The 13,075-nt window shown below is 40.3% G+C and overlaps 1 protein-coding gene across 3 annotated transcripts in view; it reads right to left on the reverse strand.

The window, feature by feature from the left end:
• Positions 1-13,075, reverse strand: part of LOC143040254 (arylsulfatase B-like) — a 40,748-nt gene that overhangs the window by 17,781 nt on the left and 9,892 nt on the right. For all 3 annotated transcript variants that reach the window (XM_076211016.1, XM_076211018.1, XM_076211017.1), the window contains exons 2-3: positions 4,017-4,139; positions 1,276-1,435 (exon numbers count right to left, since the gene is read on the reverse strand). In XM_076211016.1, the coding sequence (XP_076067131.1) occupies positions 1,276-1,435; positions 4,017-4,130 (274 nt within the window). In that variant the 5' untranslated portion in view covers positions 4,131-4,139. The remainder of the gene's footprint in view (positions 1-1,275; positions 1,436-4,016; positions 4,140-13,075) is intronic.

A 13,075-nucleotide genomic window follows, 5' to 3' on the forward strand; every position in this document is an offset into this window, starting at 1 on the left:
GAAGACGGGTCCATATTGCGGCTCCGTGTGGTTACCAATATAGTGGGTGTAGGCTACGGAGACACGCGTGGTTAGTGTGTCATTTACTGGGAAAGTAAGAAGTGTCTTATATGCACCCCGATGCCGTATTTATACCTCGTGTGGGGGAGTCACCCGTGGCACATAAGTGCATTAGGTTAGGTTAGGCCGGCCAGGCCGGAGACGCGTCAAGTTGTCCACGTGGCGTGCAGTGAGGATACCGCAGGTAGGCGAGCCACCCACGGCGCATAATTACATTGGGCTGGGTCAGGCCAGCCAGGCTGGAGGCAGCGTCAGGTCGTGCCGTCCATGGGGTCTCAGGGAATCTGTACATGCCTCCCTATTTCTACCTTATAACCAATCCTCACACGCTTGCTTCTTCTCCTATATCACTGCCTTCATCTCTTCAGTCCACTATTCACATTACCCAATAATTTAAACCATGTCTTCAGTTGGTAACAAAAGGAAAATACATTTAAAGTACAAAGTGTTCAAAGTGCCATTATTAGTCGAGCAATGAGGTCGAAAGGTTTGTTTTATGGAGAGGATATCGTCTCCAAGGTTAAGAATGGAGAGAAGTGAGAGGAAACATGTCATGCTATACAAATGCACAGAGACAAAAAATGTAGAGAAGGTGAGTTACATCTGATAAGTAATCATAAATAATAATTAAGACCCAAAAATGTACACTTTACAAGAAAGACGAAAATGGACAAACAAATTAGATTGTTAATATTTCTGCTTCACAAATAGGCTGATTGGTGAGCACCATGTGATGCATGTTCAAAGTATCCATGAAATGAAGAATGATGTATGGTTGGATTGTAATACATTAATTCTAATTATAAGAGTGCATATTACAAAGTAGGGCACTTCAAGTATTGCCTCAGTCCTGTAAAATATAACTAGATGATTGCTACTAGATTAGTATACACATACTGGGCTGAGGAGAAATGCTTATTGCTTTAGTGTCAAATGGAATAACTTCCTTTAGGAAGATTGTGAAACAATGTTAATGCCACATGAAAAAAATATTAGTTTATGAAATTGTAATACAATACTCAGCAGGATGATGTTAAAAGCTTGTCATGAACCATAGTAATTCAATATCTATTCAGTTCCTGTATTGCAAGTATATTTGGAATGAATTATTCATTACTGCAGATTTGCTTGCCAAATCTCTGATAGATTATCTATGCGAATGATTTTTTCTAATCTCGTATGTTTTTTTCTTATGTTGTAAGCATTTATTCTAACCTGTATGAATTGGATATTTCCCTGTCATGAGAGCACCTCTTGACGGTGTACAGATGGCCTGCATGTAGTAGTTGTTCAGGATGACTCCAGAGTATGCCAAGGCATCAATGTTGGGTGTTGGGATCTGTGTTGATCCATGGAAGCCCACATCATTCCATCCCTGTTGAGGTCAGATACAAAGCACCGTATAATGACTGAAAATGAAAGCACATGTCGACAGAGACCTGTTAGTCCATAACAAAATATAAAAAAAGGAAGCATGATAAGATATCACTCGGGTATTTATCTAAATCTTAAAATAAAAAACAGTATTACTTGTGTTTGATTGGGTGGGATTTTTTTTATTAATTATATAACTAGCAAAGTCATTGCTACCTACTCAATTGAACCTAGATATTGATAGTTTAAACCGATTGTTTTTTGTGGGTTATATTCAGGGAATATAATTTCAAATCAGATGTTATCGAATCATTTCAAGACCTTAAAATCTTGTATCAAGTTTCCCTCATCAAATCCATGTTTTTTTCTTATGACGAAGCATATTCAAGTATTTAAAATTACTTTTACATGGTATATCTATGTTTTATGTAATTCTAATGGGTCATTATTTTACCCCTCCTAGTGATCTATTTACTTCAATGAAGTTGAGGGACTATATGAAAACTACATATTTTAAAAGTATATGTACATAAAGTTATATACTGTCATATGTCAGTAAAATTTATATTTTTAAACAAAATGACTGAGAAAGATATATATTGCTTGGTTGACATAATATAATGATATAAATATATCCAAATATTTTTTGTGCTTTAAATTAACTTGTATAGTAATCCAGGCATGGCACTACTGGATGGGTGGGATTACCACTTGCCTCTATTAAATCCGCTAAGCCTGTTATGCGGACAGCAGGAGTGGTCAAATGAGATAAGAATATGATGAGCTAGGCCCGGGGTAAAGTGGATCTTTGAAACATGTTTTTTCTCTCTCCAAGGACGATCGGCTCCCCTTTTTTTAGGGAGACCTCAGAATTTAGAATGGGTATAGTGGGCATTTACGAGAAGAGACCAAATGGTGGTGAAATCATTAGCGGGAGTGAAAATAAGAACATAAGAACATAAGAATGAAGGAGACTGCAAGAGACCATAAGGCCTACACAAGGCAGCTCCGTATCCATCACCTCCTGTCATCCCCATCCATAAAGTTGTCTAATCGTTTCTTAAAACAACTGATAGTTTCAGCGCTTACTACATGGTGACATCTACTACTGGTCCAAAGGGTAGTTGTAGGCATAAAAGCTGACTATAGCTAGCCGTTAGGTTAGGGGTTACTCCGGTTGATGTGTACATGATGTAGAGGTACACCCTCGGCACGACCCCTTTTGATACCTGCATGAACTATGTAAGGCAGAGCATCCACAGGCGACAGTAAGGTTGTTGACTTTGTTATTGTCAATAATGCTCTACTATTTTTGGGGTCGTCGGACGTCCTGCCTACAGCCCTCGGGTTACTGTACAGAGACGAGACGGCTGGAAATCCAGTTCTCTTGAACCAAGAACAAGGTCCAAGCTTTTGAGGGCTCACCTAATGATACAGTTCAATCTGCTCATACATTTGGTGGGGTCATTAAAGCTTTGGAAAACTTCAGACACTTTGGTAGAGTACTGCATAACAGTGGTGAATCATGGCAAGAAATTCCTCGAAAGATAGGCATGGGCCATGTTGTGATGGACTCGCTTAACCTGAGTGTATGGCGTTGTCGTTACTTATCTACGAGGAATAAGACCCAAATCACCTAGTCGCTTGCGCTCCATGTTTTGCTTTACGGCTGTGAGGCATGAACATTAAAGGTATTTAGTAACAATTGTCTTAGGGAAATTACGAGGTACTGCTGATATGCCTTTGTATCAAATCAGTTATTGTCCCGTGTGGCTCAGGCAAAACATATTACCGGTATAATTCGTAAACGTCAATTGCGGCCATGTAAGGGTGTGACACACTCCCTTGATGTTGATTCCACTCGCAGGTTTATCACCACAAGAGAGCTGCAGAGCTGTTTGGAATGGGAGGGGTGGCTGCATGTGTGTTTACTCTGGGAAACCGTGGGCAATGGTGTCTGTGGTGGACAGACGTTTCGGCTATGGATGTTTCGGCCACTGAGGTTTCAGCCAGAACTCTGCAGGGTCGGACGTTTCGGCCGGTCCTCCTAATGTTGCTGTTATTATTTATTCATTATTGAAAGAAAATATATTATTAAAGGAATTTAAAAAAATACTTATATAACATCCTACATTCGATGTCTGTGTGTGAGTGAAGCAACGCGCCCCTGGTGTACGAGTATGCTCTCCAGTGACGATAAAGACTCTAACACATTAACAGAATAAATGAATTTTTAAGTAAATAAATAGATTGATAAATAAATGAATGAGTAGATTGATAAATAAATAGGTAAACAAACAAATAAATAGATAAATAATAAATCAATAGATTGATCAATAATTAATCAGTGAAGTGGTATTAAACATGGTACTATCAAGAGTAACATGCACATATCAAAAGTGCAAAGGAAATGCACCATAAACTTTGTTGACATTCTCATCGACTCTTACTATGGTAAGATTCCACTAGTAACTCTTTAGAAATGCTTATAACAAACTCACACCTGATTCACACCAGAAAACTAAACAATTAGATATATTTTACCCCATTGAATTAATAATCAAAACCAAATGCATACCTACCAAATCATCTGCCATGATGAAAATAATGTGTGGCGGAGGTGGCTTGGCTGCAGACAGTCCAGGTAAAAGCCAGCAGAAAAGTATAAAAACCACATTTTTCTTAATTTGGTCCATTGTTATGTCCTGAAGATGAAATGAGAAACACCTCGTTTACATATTTGTATGAAAAAGTACACTAAACATACTCGTATGTTTGTTATTTTATCTATCTATTTATCTATCTATCTATCTATCTATCTATCTATCTATCTATCTATATATATATATATATATATATATATATATATATATATATATATATACACATACCAAGAGTTTTTTCACCTCATAAGGGAGGTAGCCAAGTCAAAGGGACTTACCTACTTCCACTCAATCCACTCCCTTCCACCACCCCTTCCCCACTCTCATCTTAGCTGCTCATGGATGATGGGTTATCCCTGTATCCCGCCCACTGCCCTGGATCAGAATCAATGTAGTAAGACACAGTACATCCACAGCAATGCCGCTTTACTTAATCGGCGACCCTCCCTCTCCGTCCTCTCACGCAGAAAAAGAGAAGACGGGGAGAAATTCCTTCGAGCTGCGTCAAAATATTATTCGCACATAAGAATCCCCTACCCCCCTACCCAGCCACTCCCTTCCTTGCATAACATTATCATCTATATATAGTCACTCTCCACTCATCCCTGCCTCCTGCCTTCTCCCTTCCTTCTTCAACAGGCATTCCCCTCTTGCTCAACGCCCCTTTCACTCCATCTATCCATCTCATCCTCGGTCGTCCCCTCAAATTTACTCCTTCCTCCTCTGCTTTCCATACTTATTCTTTCCATGTGTCCAAACCATCCCAATAACCATTCATCAGTTCTATTTAACATCTCCTTTTCCACTCTCACTCTCCTCCTCAACTCCTCATTTCTCACTCTATCCAACCTAGTAACCCTTACCATACTTTTCAGATATTTCATCTCAAATACATTTAAACTTTTCCTCTCTGTCTCTTTTAAATTCCAAGTCCTCATACAATCATTAGGTACAATCACCCCTTCATACAATCTCCTCTTTGCATTCATTCCCAGGTGCCTATTTCTCATAACACTTTTTAATCCCCCAAGGCATTTACTTGCTTCTCTCAGTGTACATTTTACCTCCACCTCCACTCTTCCCTTTCCTGCCACATGCGACCGCAAATACCTAAAGCTATCCTTTTATATTTACTTACAACTCTCTGCCATCCTTTACCCTTGTACATCTCATCACCTTGCTTTTACCTACATTTACCTTCAACTCTCTCCTATCGCATACATTCCCAAACTCCGTCACTAATTCCTTTATCTCCCCTCTGACCCTACCACAAGCGCAGTGTCGTCAGCAAACAACAACTGGCTCACCTTCCATTTTCCTCCATTTTCTTTAACCATCCCCAGACCCCTGCCGATTACCCTCGCCTCTTCCTCCCGCACCACCCCATCCATGTACACAGTGAACAGCCACGGTGATCTGACACATCCCTGACGCAGTCTTACCTTTATCTCAAACCACTCACTCTCTCCATTTCCCATTCTAACACAGGCTCTACTACTCTTGTAAAAACTCTTGACTGCCCTTAACAGCTTTCCCTCAATCCCATATATCTGCAAAACCTCCCACAGTGCCTTCCTATCTACCCTGTCATAAGCCTTTTCCAAATCCATAAAGACCCAAAAAACACCCTTATATTTTCCTAAAGCTTTCTCACATATCTGTCTTACCACAAAAATCTGATCCACGCAACCCATACCTTTCCTAAATCCACACTGTTCCTTACCAAGTACTCCCTCTGTTCCTTTCCTAATCCTCTCAATTAAAACTCTCCCATAAGTCTTCCGAATTACACTCAACAAACAGATCCCATTGAAATTACTACACTCACATTTGTCTCTTTTTCCCTTGTAAAACAGAACTATAGAGGCATTCTTCCAGTCCTCCGGCACTCTGCCCTTCCTTAGACACACATTAAACAACCTCACTAGCCAGTCCACTAACACTGTACCTCCCTTCTTCAGACGCTCCACATGACACCCTTATAACTCAGGTGCCTTACCTGCTCTCATCATTTGCAGAGTTATTTGCACCTCACGAAGAGCTTTTTCCCCCTTATATGAAAGATAGCCAAGTCAAAGGCAGTACTTACTCCCACCCATTTCACTCTCCTTCACCACCCCTTCCTCCCTCTCATCTTAGCTCATCATGCCTGTTGTTTACTGCCTAAAAAGAAACATGTTCCCCAACTGTAGAACTCGTTAAATGCCACTGTGGGGTGGAACCTAATTGCTATAATATAATTTTCATCAAACTAAAAACTTTTGCATCGCACATTGATGGTAAAATCAGATTTATTATTCACAGCCAGAATTGGGATACAAACTCCACAGCTGGAATCTTGAGAGTTGTGATTCAGTGCTACCTGGGCTGTGAGCGATAAAATTACCTTTCATCCTTTATGGTCCTCTAAACTGAATAAAATTATTTGGTGTTAGAACTGAATCCTTAAATGTGATCAACAGGAGAGCCGTACACCATATAGGGGAAAGCAAGATAATTTGGTCTCAATAGTAGTTCAACCCTTTATGACATAAAGATAAAACACAGAAAGAGTTAATCGAAGTAGTAAAATGCATGGAAAGAGTTAATTGACATGAGAGAATGGAAATTGTTGGCCAGGTGACCAAGCAACAACCTCTGAGTCACTGACAGAAGTTACCAATTAGATTTTTAGATAGGTGATACCAGGTAATTTTACCCACCTAAATCCAAAAAGTAACGTGATGAGAATGATGGGCAATAATAATAAAAGAAGTGTCAGCCATTTAGGAAGAGATAAAGATTCGGATGGGAGTATAGAGAAATAAATGGAGTATGTAATGACGAAAGCAAGAAAAGTAATAGAAAACGGAAAAAGGAGGCACGGTTCAGATTGTAATGGAAACCAAACTGTGTGCGAAAGTCAGAGCATGATGATGGCAATAAAATGTTATGTGGTACATGTTATGAAGAGAGTGGGACAAACTTCAGTCAGAAAAATAATAAAGTGTGGAGGAAAATATTAGAAGAGTCTTACTGAAGTAACATTAGCCGTGTAAAAATGGCAAGAGAAAGTTAATTTAGAAAACATACGAAAAAATATGGAGGGAAGAAGAATTTTTTTTGAAATGAGATAGAACAAGAATAAGAGGGTTTGACAAGCAAGAGGCTGTGTTGGTGCATGAGAAGAGCGAGCGGAGATGTGTGAAGGAATGTCAACAAAAGAAAACGAAGGGGAACCAGAAGAACAGAAGAAAGACGGCGACGAGGAGTAAGACGAGAAGAAGAGGAAGAGGAAGGAGAGACTGATGAGAGAGAGCAAGGAGAAACAGAGGAGGAAGAAGAAAAAACTGAGGATTAGGAGGAGAGGAAGGAGGAAAGGAAAACTGAAAAGGTGGTATGAGAGATAAAGAGGATAGAGGAATGGCTGGGAGAGAATAAGGAAAGATATGGACTAAGACTTATCAAAAGGGAGATTTGAAAAAGAAAAAATATATATATTTAATTTTTTCACTGGTGTGAGGGTAGTAACACCAGTCCATTTATCTTCACTTGATAGAAAATATCTTCATTATTGTTACTGAATAGTAGGTTTTTAATTTTTAGATTTCATTATTATAAGGGAGAAGATCTTGGTATACGGATAGAGATTACTTTTTTTTTAATAATTTTATATAATATGCATGTATGCATAAATTTACATACATGCATACAAACATGCACCATACATACGAACACTCCAGACGGACAATACAGATTAAATAAAAATGAATTTGATAATTGGAGACACAAAAAACGTAATCTCACGAGTATAGTCTCTATTTTGTTCATTACAATAAGGTAAATAGAGCACGCATACATACAAATATATGTTTATGAATAAATGCATGTTCATGTTTTAATAGAAGAATGAAATAATTGTCTAAAATTGAAGATCACAAGTATATCTTAATTGTGATGGCTACATGATATTCGTTTTAACCCTCAAAATTCCTCTAAGTTAGATAAAATCATGTAGCTTTACCTAAAAAAATCCTTTTGATATGTACAATAGTTTGGTTGAGTGACTCATGCCCAAGTTAACGGTTCATCGAACGCAGTTCGACAGACACGTGTTTAAAGTGATGTGTGAACGTGTGAACGGGGTATTTGGGGTCTAACCAACGTGTTCGACAACCAAATACCCCGTTCACACGTTCACACATCACTTTAAACACGTGTCTGTCGAACCGCGTTCGACGAACCGTTAGACCGTGAAAACCCCCTTTTACGCTAGTAAAAGCCCAGGCTTACGGCGTAGTATCCTTGTTTTTTATTCTCCTGTATCGTTCATATCCAAAAATTTTCGTAATAATGGTCTGGAAAATGTTTTATATGTATGGGTATTTTCTTCGAAGCAAACGAGGTTGAAAGCTGGTACATTCTCCCTTGATAATTAATATTTTGCTTAGTGTCAATTTGAAAAATAGATATTTGGTGACCTGAGGCTTTTTTTTAGTAGTTTCCCGAAGGGCAGCGGCGTATCATAATTATTGGTTATGACGAAAATGGCATCATGTGGATCGGATTGGGACAGGACATACACAACGCTCAAAGGCTGAAGAATTGTTGGATTAGGCTTAAGGTGGGCTAAGTTAGTGTTTCGAAGATGGAAGAATCTGAAATACTTTGGCTTGGGTGTTCAGTGTGTGTTGCGTTGTGCATATATAGATGGCTTCTAGGAACACGAGGAGGTGAAGGTTTTATTCCCTGTTGATAATCTCAATATGATATTTTATCGCCTTGCCATACTCCTTTCTCGAACTTTATCTTCTTTGTATTTTGAAGCAGTCAAATTGCAGCAGTGCCTTTCGTACAAATCTTATTATTAGTATATATATATATATATATATTTATATATATATATATATATATATATATATATATATATATATATATATATATTTTTGTATATTTTTACACACACACACACACACACACACACACACACACACACACACACACACACACACACACACACACACACACACACACACACTGCTAATAATGAGCTCTGAGCTCACTGCCGTAGGGTGGTGTCTGGCTGTCTCGAAAAGAGGCTGCAGCAGATCCGAGGTGAATACACACACACAAACACACACACACACACACACACACACACACACACACACACACACACACACACACACACACACACACACACACACACACACACACACACACACACATATATATACACACACACACACACACACACACACACACACACACACACACACACACACACACACACACACACACACACACACATATATATATATATATATATATATATAAATATATTCAATGGCAAGATTATTATTGCAGAGTTTTTTTTATCTGCCTTTTCTCTTTCTCTGAGAACCTTTTTCACTTCCACGGGAAGTTGTCTTATAATGTCACCATATGACATTGTTTTGTAAGTTACTTTGGGCATGGCTTTACCAAAGTGAAAAACTGGCCAGAACGCGTTTTCACACTACTTAGTGCTTCATCAGTGGCTAGAGTGTGAATATCTGATTGAATATCAGATATTCCCCAACAACATATCCCCAACATACTCCACTCCCCTCCACCCTCTTCCCTTCTTATCTTGGCATCTCCTGGATGACGGGTCATCCTATTTGCCCACTGCCCTGGGTCAGAATCGGTATCGTAAGACACAGCATATCCACAGCAAGGCCGATGATGATGATGATGATACTACTACTACTACTACTACTACTACTACTACTACTACTACTACTACTACTACTACTACTACTACTACTACTACTACTACTACTACTACTACTACTTTTTCAATACGACCTCCATCCTCGTGGAACTGTGTGGTGGAAACAGTAGGATTTGTCTCCCACAGACACAGTTCATTGGCCCCTCTCCCGCCAATGACTGTGGTCGACGACCCTTTTATCAATCTATTTATTTTTTAATAATGCCTAATACAAAAGTTCATTTATCCTACTGTCAACCACCGTCTGCTACTACTACTACTACTACTAACAACAACAACAACAATAATAAGGTCCTGGAGCTGCAACGTCTACGTCGTGGGACCACCCCCCAACCCCAAGAGTTGGGGGCCAATCAGCAGCAACCACCCCTGGCCATCAGCTCTACGCAGATGGCACCGATCCCCAAGGAGGAACTACGCCTACCTGGGGGAGTACCACAATCCTTTTTTTCCAACACACAATGTTACGTTTTTTCTGCACTGAGGGGTCATTTTCCGGCGATCACCCCTCTTCTTCTACTTTTAGCCGGAGATGTAGAGAGCAATCCTGGGCCCACCACAAAATACACATGCCCAACATGCTCTAAACCCATTACTTCGAGCAGACAGACAAGGGGCTCAGTTCAGTGCAATATGTGCAAAAACTGGGCCCACCTCACTTGTACAACACTTGCTGACACAAACCAATACACAAACACTTGGACATGTTCTACCTGCCCTCCAGTAACCCCAATCCCACCTCCCCAACCACAGCCAACACCCTTACCCACTCCCAATTTCCCTTTGCCCTTACCCCCGATTAGTACTCCCCTTCCTTTGTCCCCGATCTCTCCTTTCCCCCCCTCTGACCCAGATCCTACACCTTCCCCACAACCACCCCAACCACAACCCCAAAAGGCAACATACAACACATACAAAACACACAACATCAACATATTACAACACAACATTGACGGTATTAACACTAAAAAACATGAACTTGAACACTTTCTTAAACAACACAACATACACATTGCAATTTTACAAGAAACAAAATTAAGACACTCACACAAAACACCATCATTTCATAATTACACCACCATCAGACAAGACCGGACTGACGGCAATGGCGGTGGACTCATCACCCTGATCCACCATTCCATCTGTTTTGTGGACACAAGTGCCACAACCAAAATTCTCCTCCCTACCACAGATAACACAACAGAAACCCAATCCATTCGTATCCGCACAGGCAACAATTCAACACTAACAATAGTTAACATGTACATTCCCCCCCAATCATCCCCCACAGTTCCAAACACCTTCAGACCTCAACTCAGCCAACTAACCTCAATCCCCAACCTGATCATGGGTGGTGACTTCAACGCCAAGTCGTCTGCCTGGTTTGTCGACAACCCTGACACAGACAGAGGGCTTGATATACAGACTCAATTCGACTCATTGACTATCATGAACAACACGCATAATCATACACATATCCCATACCAAGCCCTCTACACTCCCTCCTCTCCTGATATCACCTTTTGCTCCCCCTGCCTAACCCCAACAACATCATGGAGAGTGGTCGGAGCCCTTGGCTCTGACCACCTTCCAATCATCATCACCACCAAAACAAGATGCACCCCAGCTGGCCACAGACACACTTACACCAATTACAAGAGAGCTAACTGGGAAGCCTTTACTGAAGAGACAGAACAACATTTTGAAACACTTAACAGTACACCAATCACAAACATAGACAATGCTGTGCACGCTTTTAATACAATCATACAAAACGCAGACAAGAGATACATCCCTAGAGGCAACAGAAAATCACACAACCCCAACTTCACACCAGAAATCCAAGACCTCATCAGACAACGTGACACACTTAAACACGATACCCCCACACCTATCCCTCAAAACATAGCAGACCAAATACAAACACTAAACACTGTGATTGCCAATAAAATACATGAACAAAAAACACAAAATTGGCAAAACTTTATCAATACACTTGATCACAAAACAAACACCAGCAAATTGTACAAAACACTCAACAGCATCACACTATCCAACACTAACACTACACGCTCTCACGCAGCAATAATCACAACAACAGATAATCTACCCTCAAACAGACAACAAGCAAACGCACTCATACGTCATTTTGCACAGACGAGCCATCTTACATCTCACCCTGACGACCGACGCACCATTCGACGGAAGAAAGACTTCCCCACAGACTCAGACTATACACCCTTCATAGACAGTCAGACAAAACTCATAATGCATAGTCTCAAGCACTCATCTGCCTGTGGCCCTGATAACATAAGCAACATCCACCTAAAACACATTGGACCACAAGGTATACACGCACTCACAAACATTGCAAACTACAGCTATTCACACAACACTATACCCGACATCTGGAAGCATGGTAAAATAATCACCATTCCAAAACCGAACAAAGACCCAACAATCCCAACATCGCACCGCCCAATCACACTTCTCTGCACCCCCTCTAAAGTCATTGAACGCCTAATACTTAAACTTGTCACACCATATATTCCCCTTGCTGACTCACAACACGGCTTTAGGCCACTACACTCCACAAACACTCTTCTGACAAACCTCACACAAAGAATTTTTGATGGCATCAATTCAGATAGGCCCCACCACAGAACACTTCTTATAACATTGGACATTAGTAAAGCTTTTGATGCTATCCCCCGCCACAACCTAACAAATAAAATATATAACACAGACATGCACAATAACACCAAAAGATGGCTGGCCAATTATCTGGCAGGCAGGAATGCTCATGTGTCATATAATGGCCAATCATCGCACATCAGAAACATTAAGAACGGAGTACCACAGGGCTCAGTTCTATCCCCCACATTATTTAATCTATACATGCATGACTTACCCACGCCAGACACCTCAGAAATACAAATCTCTTCCTATGCAGACGACATAACAATCACATGCACACATCGTAACACAGACAAAGCTGCAGAAATAATCCAGCCTTACCTTGACACACTCAACACATGGTTCATCACAAACAGACTCAAAATAGCTCCAACCAAATCTACAGCAACACTTCTCACCAACTGGACAAAAGAACACAATTACATACCTCATCTCTACATCAACAACACTCTAATACCACACACAAACACACCGAAAATTCTTGGTGTAACATACGATACATCCATGTCTTTCAAACAACACCTCA

This window comes from Oratosquilla oratoria, chromosome 28, assembly GCF_046742065.1.
Source record: "Oratosquilla oratoria isolate Oo_2021 chromosome 28, ASM4674206v1, whole genome shotgun sequence".
NCBI lineage: Eukaryota > Metazoa > Arthropoda > Malacostraca > Stomatopoda > Squillidae > Oratosquilla > Oratosquilla oratoria.